We start from the raw sequence: 19,239 nt of genomic DNA on the forward strand, positions 1-19,239 counted from the left end.
GAACATACTCCCTTCCAGCTGTGTTCTTTGTCTTCGTATGAAGAAAAGAACCGAGCTGGCCAGAGAGGCTCAGAGAAAAACTTTTTGGAGCTCGGTCCGAAACCTCAGCATTGGGAGTTGCATCAGTCAGTATGGCTGAGAGGCCTATCTTGGACACTGGGATTGGATGTGAATCGAGTGGGTCTCCACCAGCCTCGATGCTGACCGCTGAACAGGGCTCCCTGAACCAGCCAGCATCAGACCTGACCTTGAGTCAAAGTGGGGATTCGATGTCGTCTTCATTGGCACTTACAAGCATCGATGACTGGCATTGGGCGAAGACCAAGAAATATTGGCATCGATCTCCTTTGACGCATGGTGCCGGGAGTTCCAGGGTACCAAAGGGTTCGGTCCCCAAGAAGCGTTGGCACCAGGAGGACCACTCTGTCTCTGAACCGACACCCCAGCCTTTCCCGAAGGCCTCTTTCAATGAGTGCATCTGGGCCATGCTCCATGAGCAATTGGCAGGGATTTTACAAAAGTGTGCATCAGCATCTGGGGTGCTTGCACCAGCTGTGCCTCTTGCTGCTGCCCTGCAAGACCCTCAGCCTATGGTGAGGTCTCTGACACTGGTGTCACATGTGGCACCAGTGTCGACAGCCACTTGTGTTGGAACCCCTTTGACGTCTGTGGAAGAAGCTTCGCCGGATGCAAGGGTGGAGCTGACACCTCAACGCCCCTCTCCTGGACATGGTTCCTCTGTATCAAGGCAAATTCGGTCTCAACCATCCCATGAGGAGTTCTTTGCTGACATCAATGAGGAGCACTCATGGGAGTATGACGAGGATCCATGGTACTTCTCAGAGGAGGAGTTCTATGGTATTCCATCTGACCCCTCCCCTCCAGAGGAAAGGAGGAAGTCTCCACCTGAGTGCCTTTTCTTCCCAGGTTTTGTCAGGCAAATGGCGGCTGCTATTCCCATACGTTTGGAAACGGAGGACGAGGCCAGGGCTGAGATGTTTGAGGTCCTGGACTACAATTCTCCACCTAGAGAGGCTGTTATGGTCCCCCTTCACTGGATCCTAAAGGATGTGCAGGTGAAGAACTGGGAGTCTCCTCTGTTGGTCCCTGTCCTGCCCAATAAGATAGACACCATGTATCAGATCCAGAGCTCCCTAGGGTTTGACAAGCCTCCGCTACTTCACCATTTCTTGATGGTAGAATCCGTGCTCAAGAGAGCCAGGAGTTCTAGGGACTATGATTTGGTGCCCCCTGACAGAGAAGCTAGAACCCTGGATTCTTTTGGGCAGAAGATGTATCAGGCCTCTTTGCTTATCTCCGGTATTCAATCTTACCAGCTCTGCACGATCCTATACTTGCGGAACTTTGTTCTCAGTATGTCTGATTTGGTGGATTCTCTCCCACAGGTGTAATAGGCCGAATCTCTTTGCCAGGTGGTCAAGCAATAGAAGGCATGTAGAAAGTTCTTGGCCAGTTCTTTGATGTGGTGTCCAGGATCTCTTCCATAGTATAGCGGTACACAGACTCTCATGGCTACATGTCTCTGACTTGGACCCTGCAGTCCAGCAGAGGTTGTGGGATGCCACGTGCTAGGGAGAGCCATTTTGGAGACAGGATGGAGGAAGTTGCTGACCTCATCAAGAAACTCACTGACACCATTGAACTCTCTCCCGCCAGACCTCTTTTGCACCTTCCTCTTCATCTAGGAGGTTTTTAGGCAAGTTGAAGAGGGGTCCCTACTACTCTGAGATATAGGTACCCTCCTCCTCACATCCTCAACAGGCTCAGTCCCAGTGCTTTTGTTCTTGTCAACAGCATGCACCCCCAGGCACAGCCTGCTCCCCAGTTAAAACCGGGGACAAGCTTTTGACTGGCTGCAACAGAGCATAGTCCTAGTAAAAGTAACCATCCCATATGGCCTCCCTGTTAGGAGGAGGCTGAATTTTTTTCCAGGCAAGGTGGCCCCTTGTAACTGGCTGGTGGGTTCTTCAAATAGTCTGTCTCAGTTTCACCCTGCATTGGCATCAAAGACAATCAGATTGCCCACTGAGAGCGTCTTAGTTCAGCTCTCAGCACAAACAGGTACTTGCAGAGGAACTCTCCATCCTTTTTTTTTTTTTTTAATTGATTTTCATATATTATACAAGTCAATCACTTGTTTACAGAAACACAGTAGGGATATTATTGAAAATATATGTTATAGAAACAATTATAGCATTTAAACATTATACTTTCTTAGACCACTTTAGAGGGAGGTGGACATGAATTCAAGGAGAAACAAAGGAAAACAAAGCTTTAATCAAGGCAGTAAATAGGGGTTCATTTTTTACCTATTCCAGCATTATTTAAGTCTTTTCAAATCTAGAAAAGCTTTCAATTGTTCTGGGGCATAAAATGTATATTTTAAATCTTCAAGTTTTATCATACATTTGCACGGATAGGCTAAGAAAAAAGTCGCTCCTATAAGTAGTACTTGATGCTTCATTTCCAAGAAGATCTTCCTTCTCTCTTGGGTAACTCTTGTGACATCTGGATAAATCCATATTGTTTCACCCCCCGAACAAGTCTTTAGAATGTTTAAAGTACAGTCTCCAGATATTATTTAAGTCTTGTTCAAATATAAATGAAACCAGCAGCGATGTTCTTTCAGTGGTGTTATCTATCGAATTTTCCAAAATTGCTGATATATTATTTAAATCCAGATCTGGTTCAAGTCTTCGTCCCTCTCTTTCTGCCAGGCTTTTTAGGAAGGTAATAAGTCTTGTTTATAGGAGGAATAGAATTTGAAGGAATCTTTAAATTTTCACTCAAAAATCTTTTGAAAGTCTCTAAAGGAGGTATTCGTGGCAGTTTAGGAAAGTTCAGTATATGAAGATTTAACCTCCTATTGTGATTTTCTATTTGTTCAATCTTCCTTTGAGTAGCCATTTTATCTTTAACCACAATAGTGTTAAATTCTTGTATTTGCTTTATATCTTTTTGAATCACACTTACTCGAGAATTCAGATCTTCTTTTACAACATCAACAGTCTTAGCCATTTCTTCAAATTTAAGGGATAAAGCTGAAATCTCAACTGAAGATTTTTGTAAAGTATTGTCCATCGTGTTCAGCTTTAACCAGACTTGTTCGAGACTTATCTCCATAGTTGAACCCGAGGCTCCAGAAACCACTCGAGCCTCTTCTCCCAAACGCTTCTGTCGCGAAGCAAGGCCCACGCCAGACAGCTGTCCCTCTACAACTTCGGTAGTTTGGAGGCTGTCTTCTTGCGTCACTGCTAGCGCTGGGCATGGAAGAATGCTGGATACTGGAGGCGGGACAGAGATGTTTCCTGACCCAAAGTGGCATCCGCTCCTTCGGTTAACCGCTCAGCGGGTCTTGCCACCCCCAGTTCGCTCGTCGCAACCCCGGCGAAGTAGTGATCAAGGCTTCGTTGGACTGGTGAGGAAGTAGAGGTAGGAGTGGGCATAACCCTCACTACTCCTTTTCTCTTAGTATGGGGCATCGTTGTTAAAAAGAGAGAAAAATTTTTTTGTCCTTCGAATGCTCAGCGATCGCTCAACAAACGCCTTCACGTCGCCATCTTGACACCGCCACTCGAACTCTCCATCCTTCTAAAGGCCCATGCGGTTGAACCCATTCCATCAGGGGAAGAAGGAAAGGGATTCTATGACAGGTACTTCCTTGTATCGAAGAAAACAGGGGAATGCTTCCCATCCTAGACCTAAAGGCCCTGAACAAATTCCTGATCAAAGAAAAGTTAAGGATGGTATCCCTAGGCATCCTTCTCCCAATGATTCAGGCTAAGGATTGGTTATGCTGTCTGGACTTAAAGGATGCCTATACCCATGTCCTGATATTTCCAGTCCACAGAAAGTATCTTTGATTTGGGCTGGTGACACATCACTTCCAGTAATACATGTTACCTTTTGGCCTCGCTTCGGCTCCCACAGTTTTCTCCAAATGTCTTGCAGTAGTCGTAGCATTGCTGTGCAGACTGGGAGTTCATGGGTTCCCCTATCTGGCATGTGGAAGGAGAGTGTTCAGATGCTCATGCAGAGAGGTATTCGGGTGTTAGAGCTGCTGGGGTTCATTTTAAACTATCCTATCTCCATCCCTTCCATCAATTGGAGTTCAAAGGAACCCTGCTAGCCACACAGCAGGCATGGGCTTTTCTCCCTCTGCTGAGTTGGGTGCCACCAGAACTACTTGACCACCGTGACCCTGAATGCGCTACAGAACTCAACCGATGAGCAGCCATGGAGGGAATGCAAATAGCAGACCCTGAGACAGCCAGGGATGAGCCAACGCATCCAGACCCTCTGACAATGGTTCCTTTCAACGACTGAAGAACCTTGGGGCCTTTGCATTCTCGGTTGTGGCCATGAGATCCATGATCTGAGGACCCCCCACCTGTTGACAGTTGAAATATGAAGGGATCCAAACTCCACTCCCCCAGATCCAGATAGTGGTAACTGAGATAATCTGCTGCCAGATTGGCGGAGCCCAACATGTGCGCCGCCGACAGCAACCGTACATTATGCTCCATCCAGGCCATGATCAGGGCTGCTTCTCATGCCAATAAAGGGCTCTTGGTACCTCCCTGGCAATTGACATAAGCTACCGCGGTCACATTGAGAGCATACGTACATCCAGATAAATCAACTGTTGAAAGGCCAACAGGGCGAGACGTATCGCCCGAGTCTCCAGACGGTTGATTGACCAGCGGGACTCCTCTTCCACCAGCGGCCCTGGGCCACTTGCCCTGACAATGGTCTCCCAACCCAGAGAGACTGACGTCTGTAATCGCCAGCACCCAGTCAGGAGGATCCAGAGGCATGCCCTGACTCTGATGCTGCCGATCCAGCACCACTGAAGGCTGCACTGCCCTGTAAAGCCGCACCCTGCAAGAGAGCACATCCGACTGAGGGGACTAACATGTCAAGAGAGCCGACTGAAGAGGCCTCATGTGAGCCCTCACCCACTGAACCATTTCGATTGCTGCCACCATGGAATCGAGGACCTGGAGAATCGCCCAAGCAGACAGATTCTTGACTAGAGAAGCTGACGAATCTGCAACTGAATCTTCTGGATCCGTTCTTCCTGGAGGCACACCATACCATCCCGTGTGTCGAAATGAACCCTCAGATATTCCAACGACTGACTGGGGGAAAGAGAACTGATATTGAAGTAGTTGGACCACCTGAGCCGTGGCTGTTTGGTTCTCCTCAATGGCTCTTATCAGTCAGTTCTCCAAGTAGGGGTACACCAGAATGCCCTCCTGCCTGAGGTGGGCTGCCACCACCATCACCTTGGAGAAGGTCCATGGCGCAGTAGCCAAGCTGAGGGGCATTGCCCAAAACTGGTAGAGTTCCCCCAAGACTTCAAACCAGAGAAAATCACTCGTCTGGAATGGTCTAGAGAGACTCAAGGAAAGCAAATTAGCAAGTAAGATCTAATTTCTCCTCCTACACTAATTTCCAACTCTGCTCTTTCATCCTTGCTGTGCCTTTTGCCTGGAACATGGCTTCCTGAATTGGCGTGTCATTCTTCCTTTCTGGCCATATTTAATTCCAGACTAAAAGCTCAGAGGTCGATATTCAAAGCGATTTAGCCAGCCAGAAAGAGTTCCTGTCTGGTTAAATCTCCTGTTTGAGGCTAACTGCTAATTTTCAGGAGCACTTATCTGGTTAGTGCTTCTGAAAATACCCGGTTAGTGCCAAACTTTAAAAAATCGGCTATTTTGGGGTTGTTCCGGGGTTGGAGTCAGCACTTGGCTGGTAAAATGCTAATATTCAGCACTTAACTGGCTGTGTTAACAGCATAAGTCAGTCCTATCTTTATGTGGTAACCCATAGCTGGTTAAGTGCTGAACATTTAATTTAAGTGGCTATATGTTAGCTGACTCTGGAAACCTGGAAATTCAATACCAATGCCCAGATTTGGCCCGGCATTGAATTTCCGGGTTTAATGCTGATCGCCACCATCTGAACATCAGGCCCTCACTTTTTTAGATTTATTTTACATGTTGACCACTCCTCTACAATAAGTACATTCTCCTACACTCTGTTGTCTGTCATATATGTTTGACTTAACTAGTTTGTAGGCTCTGCGGAGCAGGGACTGTCTTTCGTATGTGTCTGTACAGCATTGCTTATGCCTAGTAATGCTTTAGAAGTAAGCAGTAGTAGTACAGATGGCATGCTGTTGAAATGTATTTACCTCGATGTGCTCTATAGTGATGTGTGGCAGTACATGCGTTACAGTTGAACAAGGCAGGTCATAAAGCGATAACTCTAATGTCTAATAAATCATAAAGTGAAATATGGAGGCCATCATAAATATAGCAGTTTGTTAAACAGGTCAAAAGATCTCTTATAGCCCAAGCTATTCTAGGTCAAGACCATTAATCATAGATTCAATCATTTGTACTTCCATAAAAATATGTACATCATCAATAGCGATCACTTATCTGTAGCCACCCTGAGCATTGTAAAGTGATGGGCTTTTGTTGCCAGATACCAATAATTCACATACACAATCCCTTGAAGATTGAGAGTTGATGACATAACTCCAGAAGCAGGCACGTTAATGCTGCCGGAATGCCATTTTGCACTTATGTGTTTTTCAGTGCTAGACTTCTGAAACAGTTAAGCGATTGCTATTGGAGTTATTGGGGGTTCCTCAGGGGTCTGTACTAGGACCGCTGCTTTTTAATATATTTATAAATGATTTAGAGATGGGAGTAACTAGCGAGGTAATTAAATTTGCTGATGACACAAAGTTATTCAAAGTCGTTAACTCGCGACAGGATTGTGAAAAATTACAGAAGGACCTTACGAGAATGGGAGACTGGGCGGCTAAATGGCAGATGATGTTTAATGTGAGCAAGTGCAAGGTGATGCATGTGGGGAAAAAAGAACCCGAATTATAGCTACGTCATGCAAGGTTCCATGTTAGGAGTTATGGACCAAGAAAGGGTTCTAGGTGTCGTCGTCGATAATACACTGAAACCTTCTGCTCAGTGTGCTGCTGCGGCTAGGAAAGCGAATAGAATGTTGGGTATTATTAGGAAAGGTATGGAAAACAGGTGTGAGGATGTTATAATGCCGCACCTTGAGTATTGTGTTCAATTCTGGTCGCCGCATCTCAAGAAATATATAGTAGAATTGGAAAAGGTGCAGCGAAGGGTGACTAAAATGATAGCGGGGATGGGATGACTTCCCTATAAAGAAAGACTAAGGAGGCTAGGGCTTTTCAGTTTGGAGAAGAGACGGCTGAGGGGAGACATGATAGAGGTATATAAAATAATGAGTGGAGAGGACAGGTGGATGTGAAGTGTCTGTTCATGCTTTCCAAAATACTAGGACTAGGGGACATGCGATGAACTACAGTGTAGTAATTTAAAAACAGATCGGTGAAAATCTTTCTTCACCCAACGCATAATTAAACCTCTGGAATTCTTTGCCGGAGAATGTGGTGAAGGCGGTTAGCTTAGCAGAGTTAAAAAGGGGTTAGACGGTTTCCTAAAGAACAAGTCCATAACCACTAACTAAATGGACTTGGGAAAAAATCCACAATTCCCGGAAATAACATGTATAGAATGTTTGTACGTTTGGAAGCTCGCCAGGTAGCCCTTGGCCTGGATTGGCCGCTGTCGTGGACAGGATGCTGGGCTCGATGGACTCTTGGTCTTTTCCCAGTGTGGCATTACTTAGGTACTTATTATTTATTATTGTTTATTGCCTTTGTATCCCACATTTTCCCACCTCTTTGCAAGCTCAATGTGGCTTACAATATATCATGAATAGTGGAAATATATACGAAAGCATACATTTAGTATAATAGAGGGGTCTTGGGTACATGATAATGATAGAACATAGTAGTAGATTACAAATAGAACAAATAAAAAGGCAGTTCTGAATATATGTATTCATATTTGTTGGTCTTTGTGGTATGCTTTGCTAAAGAGATGGGTCTTCAGTATTTTGTGGAAGTTAGTTTCATAGATCGTTTTTAAGTTGCGCGGGCCAGCCGTTCCAGAATTGCGTGCTCAGGTAGGAAAAGGTTGACGCATGTGTTAGCTTGTATTTTAGACCTTTAGAGTTGGGGGAAGTGGAAGATTGAGGAATGTGCGGGATGATTTTTTTAGCATTTCCTGGGTGGTAAGTCTATCAGGTCTGACATGTAGGCTGGGGCGTCTCCGTGGATGATTTTGGAGCTAGGGTACATATTTTGAACGTGATGCGTTCCTTGAGTGGGAGCCAGTGTAGTTTTTCCTCGAAGGGGTTTAGCACTTTCATATTTTGTTTTACCGAATATGAGTCTGGCTGCAGTGTTCTGAGCTGTTTGAAGTTTCTTGATTATTTGCTCTTTGCAGCCAGCGTAGAGTGCATTGCAGTAATCTAGATGGCTGAGTACCATTGATTGTACTAGGTTGCGGAAGATGGTCCTTGGGAAGAAAGGTCTCACTCTTTTTAATTTCCACACTTGAATGGAACATCTTCTTGGTTGTGATTTTCGCCGTGACTCTCACAGTGTTAGGTGTCAACGATGGCAATTCAAAGAATTTTTAGGGTGTCTGAGATTGGGAGAATTCAGTTTTGGTGTGTTGATGGTGGTGAATTGCTTGTTGTTATGTTGCGATTGAGTATTAGGCATTGGGGTTTTTTTCTGCATTGAGTTTCAGCTGAAATGCGTCCGCCATGTGTGCATGATGTGTAGGCTTTGGTTGATGTCGTTGGAAATTTCCTTTAGATCTTGTTAAATGGGATGTAATCATTACGTCGTCTGTGTATATGTATTGGTTAAGGTTTTTGGTTTGATAGTAGTTTGGCCAATGGTACATCATTAAGTTGAATAGGTCGGTTGAGAGGGGGGATCCCTGTGGAACCTCCGCATTCGGGTTTCCATGTAGCTGATGTAGTCGAATTAGATGTACTTGGTATGATCGTGTGGTTAGGAATCCTTTGAACCAATTGAGGACCAGTGTTCTCCAATTATGAAGATTCGAGGATATGTAGTAGTATTCCATGATCAGCCATGTCGAAGGCGCTAGACATATCGATATGTAGAAGTAGTATGTTCTTGCCAGTGCTATCGTTTGTTTAAATTTATTCATAAGCGTAACTAGTACCGTTTCCGTGCTGTGGTTGGACCGAATCCTGATTGAGAGTCATGTAGTATTGAGAATTTGTTTAAATAGTTTTGTGATTTGTTTGGTTACATCCTTCCGTTAGTTTGGTTATAAGGGAATGGATGCTACTGGCCTGTAGTTGGTTAGCTCACTTGCACTCTTTTTTACGTCTTTGGGTATAGGGGGTAAGTAGAATGTTTACTTATGATGTAATGATGTAATGTTTTGACACTGAAAGAAATTTACAAATTATACACTGGGGATTGGATATAATACTCTATGAACACTTTATTATTTTTGTACATATTTTTATGGAAGTACAAATGATTGAATCTATGATTAATGGTCTTGACTTGGAATAGCTTTGCGCTGTAAGAGGTCTCCTGTTTCTTTGAGATTGCAATTATTTAGGTGGTCTTTTTGTCTATTTGTTGCCCTTTGTTTTTTAAGTACATGCTTACACCCAGTTAATGATTTCGGCATTGATGGGCATTGTTTGCATCTTTGCTTAACTGTGACATCACATTCTGGATTTCAAAAGTATAGGACTATACATAAGCAGGTGATCAGCTCTAGCTGTACCCAAAATTTTATCAAGACATTTTTCTAACAGACTTACATGTTACATGCTTGTTACTGTGTTTACTTCCCTCCTATAGGGTCCATATGAAATCTCCTTCACCAGCATTTCATCAGCAACTGAAGTACAAAGACAGGGGAGTTTTACATCCCAAGCGAAGCGCTGATGATCGGTCAGATCAGTCATCTGTGAAATCAACTGACAGCAACAGCTACCCCAGCCCATGTGCCAGCCCATCTCCGCCATCTTCTGGGAAGGTACCCATTTCTCTTTCACATTTTAAAAAATAATACTTTATACTCCAATACAGAGAAAGTAAGTATGAGAAAACAAAGCAAAAATAAAGCCAAGCATAATACATTATGAAAATAACAGTCCGATCAAGTCCATATTAAGGAGGAGAGAGATATGGAATACAATAAAAGAAACTAAACAAAGGCAAATTAGAGGAACAATCCCCTACTATATTGCAGATGCAATCACAACGAATAGGCTCTATTTACACCTTAAGCCTGCTCTTATCCAGAAACTGAAAATATGTTATCATTCAATACATTTTCTAATTGTGCTGGGTCAAAAAAATAAATATTTTATGCCCTGATCAGGCATTGAGCGGGGAATCGCAAAAAAGTGAGACTCCCAAAGCCACAAGGTCAAAACAAATATTTTTAAATCACAAAACAACAAATCCTTATGTCTAATATAAGCTCTTCTTATCCTGTTAGACAAGTGGGTTATGACCAGTGGTGTGCTGGAGCTGGCTCGCACTGGCTTGTGAGAGCCGTTTGTTAAGTTTTTAAGAATTTTGGGAGCCGGTTGTTAAAGTAGGCCCCCCCGTGTCTACTTTAACAACCAGCTCCTAAATTTTGGGCTTGGGCCCCCTCCTGAACTCCCTTTTACTGTGCCCTGCCAGACAAAATAAATGGACTGCCACTGCGCCCAGCTGCTTGTTTCTGGCTCTAAGCAGCATGCCAGAACTTCTTGCGCATGCTCAGAGCATGCGCGAGCAGGTCCCGGCATGCTGCTCGAGCCAGGGCAGTGGCAGCAGTTCATTTATTTAGTTGGTGGAGCTCGGCATCCCTACCAACAAAAGCATGCCAAACGCGATCCCGCACGGGGAGAGGTTTAGTCTCAAGCTGAGTGCACCCTTGAACTGCATTTATTCTGGGGTGCTCTGTAGGCTGATCAAGTGCTCTATTCCAGAGGTTTGAATGTTAGTTGATCTATCCTGAGAGAGTGCTACTATTTTATTCCTGGAGATTCAATGCATGTGTTATTCCAGGGAGTTTGAATATAAGAAGGATTGAGTCTGTTTACCGTTTGCTGCATTTGTTTTCTTATACTGCTTGTGGTGTGGATTTAGGATTCTATACATGCTGTGCTGACCTGGGTGCTTGGATATGGTCTTAATGTTTCCTTACGATGGAATACGTGATGTAGAGGCTTGTGTGGCATCTGGCGAACAGATGCATTGTGTGACTTGGGCTGCTTGTCTAGGTACTATGTTGACTTGGAGTGGTCAGTGGTATGACTGTAGTGTTGCAAGTTATTCTACTACAAGTTGTTCTATGTGTTGCAAGAGTGAAGTTTTTTGGGCCATAGAGCTATTCTGTTCTTTGAGTGTTTCACATCTGCTTTGTCAGTAGAGTTCTGGTTGATTCCAGGACTGCACCCCTTCTTATACAGCTGATTGTCACTGCCTCCAGGGGTCACAACCCTTTTGTTTGGATTAGTCTTCTAGCAGGACTCGAGGAAAGGATATATGCAGGGAAGACCAAATTTCACCTTAGTACTGCAACTTTATCCTTCTCATAAACGAAGTAAACCAGCAGGATAGACCTGAGAGCAATCTCGTCCATTGAACTTTGTAAAAAAAAAAAAAAATGTTTTTTGAAAAGCTTTTAAATCTAAACTGGGAGAAGAAGCCAAAGACCCAGGTTCATCCTGCTGGTTCTCCACTGTCTGATCTTTTTTTGAGGAACACAAGTAATATTAGAAATAGTTATCATCATGGTGTGAGATACCCAAGACCACCTTGAAGTTCTTCCTTTGCAGGATTTCTGGAGATAACAAATGAGTTTTAAGAAAATTAAGAAATCTCAAATTTTTACATCTTAAGGAGTTTTTCTAATGCCTCAACTTCATAAAGAATAAACAAACTGTAACAGCAGGCACCAGTATAATCTCAAGGGAATAAGCTGAAGTTTCACCATGGAAACCAGTTTCCCCACTAATGCAATGTGTTCTTCTACTTCCTGAAGTTTATTCATCGTTTCTGAAGAAAATTTGCACAATTGAGAAACTGTGCCTTTTAACATGTCCTTAGTCCTTTTTACAATCCTCCATAGTCCACTAATGTAATTTCTTCAACAGGAACACCTACTTCAGAAGCTAAGAACACTTGTGGGGGAGCAACAGGCTGGGGCATTTTTACAGAAACAGGTACTGTTTCAGGGGCAATATAAATCTCCATGGAAGATCCTGGAGGGGGAGACCTTTCTGCAGAGCCTAGTGAAGCTCTTTCTGCAGAGAGACGGACTACAAAGGCCTATCTGGGATAGAACAAAGATTAACTCCCTCATTCTATAAACTTAGCGCCTAAATGTAAGTGATGTTTGCGTGCTAAGATTATAGAATACTAGCACTTAACATGCGTGAATGTTACATTCTTGCGCATAAGTACCAGTTGACACTAAACAGTGTTCTGCAAACTTATTGTGCAACCCACATAGTGTTTAACTGCAAGGGGAGATGTACATGTGGGAGTGGCATGGGCAGGTTCGATACTTATGCAGCAACTTAATACTATAAGTTACATTCTAAAGTGCAACATTTACACTGCCTTTTACTTGATATGTGTTAACGCCTAAATGTTGGCATACAAGTGCAGTCTTACATTCTATTCTGTTCTGTAATGGAATCTGGGTACCCAGATGCCATTATAGAATTTATCCTCAGCACCCTGCATTTTGACACCCAAATTTGGGTGACCTTTATAGGAATTATCCCCAAAATGTCTAGGCCCCCTTAGCAAGTTGTGTAGAGGCAGATGAAACTTTGTGCTTGTTTATTTGCTTACCCATTCAAATGCAAAAATAAGTAGTACTGCTCGCTGGTGCTCCAAAGGTGTTTTCCTCTTTGCTCCTTTCTCTTTGGGTCACACACCTGCAGCATACACCATAGAATGGGCAGCCTCCAATTATGTCACAGAGAGGCATATTTTCAAAGCACTTAGCCTTCCAAAGTTCCATAGGTTTCTATGGAACTTTGGAAGGCTAAGTGCTTTGAAAGTATGCCTCAGAGTGTCCTTGGCTCTGCCCGATGGTCGGCAGAGAAAGATGGTTCACGGAGCCGTCCTCTAAGGTACAAACAGTCCTCATTCACTGGTTTCGTTGCCACTATTCCTACTTTCCCCTTTTTTCTCACTTAAATTGGGGATGAAAAGGTAATTAGCAAGAAAAATGAAACATCAAGTATTTTTTTTTTTTTTGTAGGAGAAATGCACTGTACCATATGCTACTCTTGGCTATCTGCTTACATAATGCTGAAATTTAACTCCATTTCTTGTCACCTGAAAATGCAGTATATCTGCATAAATGCACTTATATGAAGGGCTGCTTGAAAAGTGTAGACCAGTCTGATCTTTTTCAGAACATTATGGCGCTATTACATTGACGAGTGTAAAGTGTGTGAATATGATGCCTATATAGATGTAGTCTGTATGTATTTATGCTCAAACAAGTGCCTTGGCCATACTATAATTCCACATATTTTATTCCCTCCCCCTGAAAGAGAGAAAGCAAACTTATGAATAAAACCAAAAGAAAGGTGAAGTGTAATGATCATGCCTGTAGTGTGATGTGAACCGCAAATCTGGCCCACCACTTGGTCACTACACTACCTCAATCCTCAAAACCACTTCTGTGGCCCTGCCCCATAGGATTTTATGAATAAATAGACAAATAGAAAATATGCAGCTTTCATTTCTTTTTTTAAACACTTTAAAATTACAAGTACCTAACCAAGAATGTATTACGAAAATTAAAGAACTGTAATTTATGGCAAAGGTGGAAAGAGAATATGAATATAAGAAATGTCATCTAGGAAGAGATACTTTGACCACATTTTCTGGCAACAAAGTTCAGATAAAGTTTGAAAGCTTAAATAACCATTCCTGGTTAATCTGTTCTATCCTGCTCATGATTTTGTAAACCTCTACCATATCCCCCTCTCGGTATTCTGTTTTTCAGATTTCCCTCATTAGGGGACTGTTCTATACTTTTATGATTTTGGTCACTTCTCTCTGTCCCGCTCATTCTGTAACTTGATACCTAAATTTAAACGCCGTTTGAGCTTAAATTTATGGAATATTAGACTTAGATTTTATTTGTTGCATTTGTATCCCACATTTTCCCACCTTTTTGCAGGCTCAATGTGGCTTGCAATGTTCGGTTATGGCTTTCGCCGTTCCAGAGTAGTAAGTTACATTTGGAGTTGTATAGAGAATAGGATCATAGGCATAGAAAGAGACCAGGTAGACTATAAGGTGAAGTAGTGATGTGTTGTGTTTACAATAGTTGATCGATGTCGTGATATGTCTTCAGAGATTTGCGAAAGTTGGTTAGTTCGTAGATTGTTTTTAAGTTACGTGGCAAGGCACATAAGGCAAGGATAAGGGAACACTTGCACATGTAAGTACTGGGTGAGTATTTAGCTGTATTCTATAAATGACATGCGCAGCTCGCTTAGGGGTGCTTTTACAAAGTTGTGGTAGAAAGTAGCCTTAATGCACCCTTACATGGGTCTTTCCCACATGCTAAGGCCATTTCTACTGCAGCCAGAAAAAGGCCAGTTTTCTGAATTAATGGCCACGTGCTAATAATGCCATTGGCGCACGACCATTATTAAAAATTAGTGCATGAGTCCTTACCGATACCTATTTTGTAGGCGTTATAGGCTCACGAGCTAATCCCGTACAATCAGCACATGGCAGTATAGCTGCTGTAACTGATTAGCACAGAAATGCCCACTCTCTGCTCCCCAGACATGCCTCCTCGGCCAAAAAAGGACCCCTTAATACGCAGGGGTAGAACATGGGTGGGACTCACGGTTACACACGTTGAGTGAAGAAATATTTTCTCCGATTCGTTTTAAATTTACTACTTTCTAGCTTCTTTGTGTGCCCCCTAGTCCTAGTTTTTTTGGAAAGAGTAAACAAGTGATTCACATCTACCCGTTCCACTTTACTCATTATTTTATAGACGTCTATCATATCTCCCCTCAGCCGTCTTTTCTCCAAGCTGAAGAGCCCTAGCCACTTTAGCCTTTTTTCATTGGGAAGTCGTCCCATCCCCTTTATCATTTTCGTCGCCCTTCTCTGTACCGTTTCTAATTCCACTATATCTTTTTTGAGATGCGGTGACCAGAATTGAACACAATATTCAAGGTGCGGTCACACCATGGAGCAATACAAAGGCATTATAACATTCTCATTTTTGATTTCCATTCCTTTCCAAATAATACCTAACATTCTATTTGCTTTCTTAGCAGCTGCCGCACACTGAGCAGATGGTTTCAACATATCATCAATGATGACGCCTAGCTCCCTTTCCCAGTCGGTGACTCCTAATGTGGAACCTTCCATTACATAACTATAATTCGGGTTCCTCTTTCCCACATGCATCACTTTGCACTTGCTCACATTAAACATCATCTGACATTTAGATGCCCAGTCTCCCAGTCTCGTAAGGTCCTCTTGTAATTTTTCACAATCCTCTTGTGAATTAACAACTTTGAATAACTCTCCCATTGCCTCAGCAATCGTAGCCTAAAGCCTCTTTCCATTGCCATATAAAGTGTAGGTGGATGAGTGATGAGGAGAGCAATAGCCTCCTATCCACTCCTTTTCAAGTTTAATAACTAATTTGCTGTACATCACCTTGAGCACATTATGAATATGTGATTTGTAAATTTGCAAAAATAAAAATTCCATTGTTCCAAGCAGGGCTGTATTGTCAGTACACCAAACCTTTTGACTCAGATTCCTCTATTTTTCTACTGTCCCACTCTAGCTCTGACTCCAGCTTCTATTGATATTGGGCTATAAATTTGTGTTCTGGCTCTCAAGTACTAGTAAATATAACTCATATTTATCAGTATTTTAGTTAAAATAATGAATTTACCATATATTATAATGCTGTAAGTTTTTATTTTGAAGCTGGAGTCTGAGTTGGCACTGGCTCCTTGATCCTAAGAAAACTTGTCAAGCCCTGCTTTAGACTATAGGAATGGCTTAGAATATTCCTCTTTGCTATAATGGCATATTTCTGATTATGTCTTCTTGAGGTACAAATTCCTTAAGTGCTAAGGTAAGGTAAATGTAACTGGATTACCTTCTAGGAAAACAAGTGACATATAGTTTTTCAAAAGTAATGTTAACAGCTCTGGTGCTTTCATAAATGTAGTTAGATTAATTGAACCATGTTTTGTTTTATAGGGTTCAAAGTCTCCTTCACCAAGGCCTAATATGCCAATCCGTTTTTTTATTATGAAGAGCAGCAATCTCAGAAACTTGGAGATCTCACAGCAAAAGGGGATTTGGTCTACAACACCTAGCAATGAGCGCAAACTAAATCGTGCTTTTTGGGAGAGCAGCACAGTTTACTTGGTGTTTTCTGTCCAGGGATCAGGACATTTCCAGGTAAGGAGCCTTCAGAAATAAAATACTTAAACAAAAAAGACATATAGGGCAGTCTAAAGTATAATAGTCAAATTATAGGTAGTTTAAGTTTTAAAAATATAGGCTACACACACTATTTTTTTTGCTAAGTTCATGTTTTCATTTGTTCTCTTAACATTGGTTATGGCCAAAATTGTGCAAAAAACAGTAAGCATTCACTCCAGTTTATTAAGTGCAATAAAAATACTTTGTCATGCTGTCATACAGCAAGCAGAGATTCAGTTGTAATATTGTGTTATTTTTGTATTAGCTGTCCCTGAATTTTATAATTATGTTAATATTTTTACATTTTTTTAAATCGTTATTTGTTGTGTTAAATTTGTCTGGGGTGGGGATAAGATTTAGTAATAGCTGTGACTTTTTAATATTAGGTTTGATTTTTATTGTGTTATTGTGAACAACATTTCCTGCTTTAACTCGCTTTCAGCACTGAAGTAGCACAGTGAGCAACAAGTGTAAATAAATTAACTTTGAAGTTTGAACTAAAGTCCAAAACATTGCTTGCTGTGCAAAAGCATAATAAAGTGTTTCATATTACACTTAATAATTTGGTATGGTCAGGCTATCATTCTTTCTAGAGAGTTGTGAAAAAATACATCATTCATTCTTATGGTGGACATTTGTGTGCTTTCCATTGCTGTTTTTATAAAGACTTGTAAAACATTAATTGAATTTATTTATGACATTTATACCCCATATTTCCCCGCACAGAGTATAGAGTTCAATGTGGCTAACAAGCTACAAGAAGACAGTACATAATAAAATACAGGAATGGTAATGTAAGGGCGGAGTCGGCCTACCACATGTCTTACCTGCTGCTGCCTCCTCTGCTTTTTTTGGTGGGGGGGGGGGGGGGGTTCTCCTGAGATTTGAAAAGCACAGGACCAGCAGGATGTACAAAACCACAAAGCCCTGTTCAGTTCCAGTAGCAAAGGGGAGGTCAATAAAGGAGGAGACAGCAGCTGGTAAGAAATATTGCTCATCTAGTTTCTCTTGCTGGCTGAAAGCGATTTTGAGTGGGGAAGAGGCGGTGACACTAGGGTGGTAGGAAGAGAATGTCATGATGTCAAAAGGTGGGGATGGGGTGGGAAAGGAAAGGTGGTGATTCTGGGGGTGGGGGTAGGGGTGGGGGTACGAGGGAAGGGAAGGACAGGTCATGATGCTAGAGGGAGGGGAAATATGGTGATACCAGGAAGTAAAAGGGTGAGAAGGGAAGATGATGTGATAGGGTGGGTGTGGGCAGGAGGGAAAAGAAGCTGATGATGACTGAAGAAGTGGGGAAATAAGCAAGTTGATGGTTTACCATGACAAGGTGAACACAGTTCTGGGTGTGCTGCAGCACAAAAAGGCTGGGAACCACCACACCATAGGTAGTAACACTTAGAAAAATCTGTTATGTCAGACCAGTTCAGTTTATTATATGTTTTTTTTCTCCGTGTCTTGCCCTATTTTTCTATATCATTTCTCTATAGTTCTGTTTTATTTTCTTTGCTCAGTTGATCAGTAATGTGGAACTGAGTCAGCTGTTTTATGCAAATGACATCTAAATTTACACATAACTAGAAAGAATGAATGTCCTAAACTATGTTTGGTTGTAATTAAAGAATGACCTGTTTGGTAATAAATTGCTGTGGATCTACTGCCCTTCTTGTGCCCATAGGATTTGAGGTCTTTGCAGTACACGTCTTTCAGCACCATCTCTTGAGCCAGTTCTCTTTCTTCACTGGTTAAATTTTTAGTTTCAGAAGTGTGTATTAACATTGACATCCCCCCTGATCCAACCCCAATCCCTTGTTAACATTAAGAGCCCCACACACCCCACCACCTTTACTCCCAATAAATTGAGTGGAAAAAAAAAAGTACCCCGGAACTTCTAGCCCTAATCCATTGTAAACAAAACAATTAAGGACTCCCTGGATTCCTGATCCTCCTGCTCCCAGTGTCTCTGTTTTTCAATGGTGCTATCAGATCCACAGTGGTAGTCTTGCAGTCCTGCAGATAGAGGTCAGGCTGTCAAGTAAGAGAGCTTTCCCTTGTTTGGACATCTGACTTTTAACAATAATACTGCAGTACCTTTGCTAGGGCCATTGATTCCTGCTGTCTTTGCACTGTGGCTGGGAGTGCATGATGTTCTTTGCTGCAACAACTCAAAATATAAAGTAAAATACTGCAAGATTCACTGTATCATGGTAGTGAGGTACAACAAATTTTGTGGTAAATTTTCCAATCGTTATAATGTTAGCACACTATTTTTTTTTTTTTACCACAGAATTAGGAGCCTAAGTCTTAGGGTATTTTGTGTGGACCAGTCTTAACTTGGTCTATCATAAACTTGTCCAATTTTTTTTTTAAAGTACCCGAATGGCTAGTTGACTAGTGCTGTGACTGAGACTGTTTTCTAATCAGTTACTGATTAGATCTTAGTTTGTTGTGATAATCCAATGAGACATCTAAGTTCTTTCTAGTGGAAGAGATGAAACACCAAAGTCTTACTTTATATATTGCTATTCACTTTAAAATGCAAGCTTTTCCATTTTGAAACAGGGTTTTGCTAGAATGTCTTCAGAGATTGGGCGTGAAAAAAGTCAGGACTGGGGCTCTACAGGCCTTGGAGGTGTGTTTAAGGTGGAATGGATCAGGAAAGAGAGTCTTCCATTTCAGTATGCACACCATCTACTGAACCCTTGGAACGATAACAAGAAAGTTCAGATCAGCAGGGATGGGCAGGTAACATGCATTGCTGTTTGTCTCCTAAACTTCACCTAATACAGACTATTTGTTGCAAG

The 19,239-nt window shown here is 42.2% G+C and overlaps 1 protein-coding gene across 1 annotated transcript in view; it reads left to right on the forward strand.

The window, feature by feature from the left end:
• The window catches only part of YTHDC2 (YTH domain containing 2), a 229,445-nt gene that overhangs the window by 200,320 nt on the left and 9,886 nt on the right, over positions 1-19,239 (forward strand). The window contains 3 exon segments of the mRNA XM_030193495.1: positions 9,794-9,971; positions 16,211-16,414; positions 18,998-19,180. Of these exon segments, the coding sequence (XP_030049355.1) occupies positions 9,794-9,971; positions 16,211-16,414; positions 18,998-19,180 (565 nt within the window).

The sequence above is a fragment of the Microcaecilia unicolor genome, chromosome 2 (assembly GCF_901765095.1).
Source record: "Microcaecilia unicolor chromosome 2, aMicUni1.1, whole genome shotgun sequence".
NCBI lineage: Eukaryota > Metazoa > Chordata > Amphibia > Gymnophiona > Siphonopidae > Microcaecilia > Microcaecilia unicolor.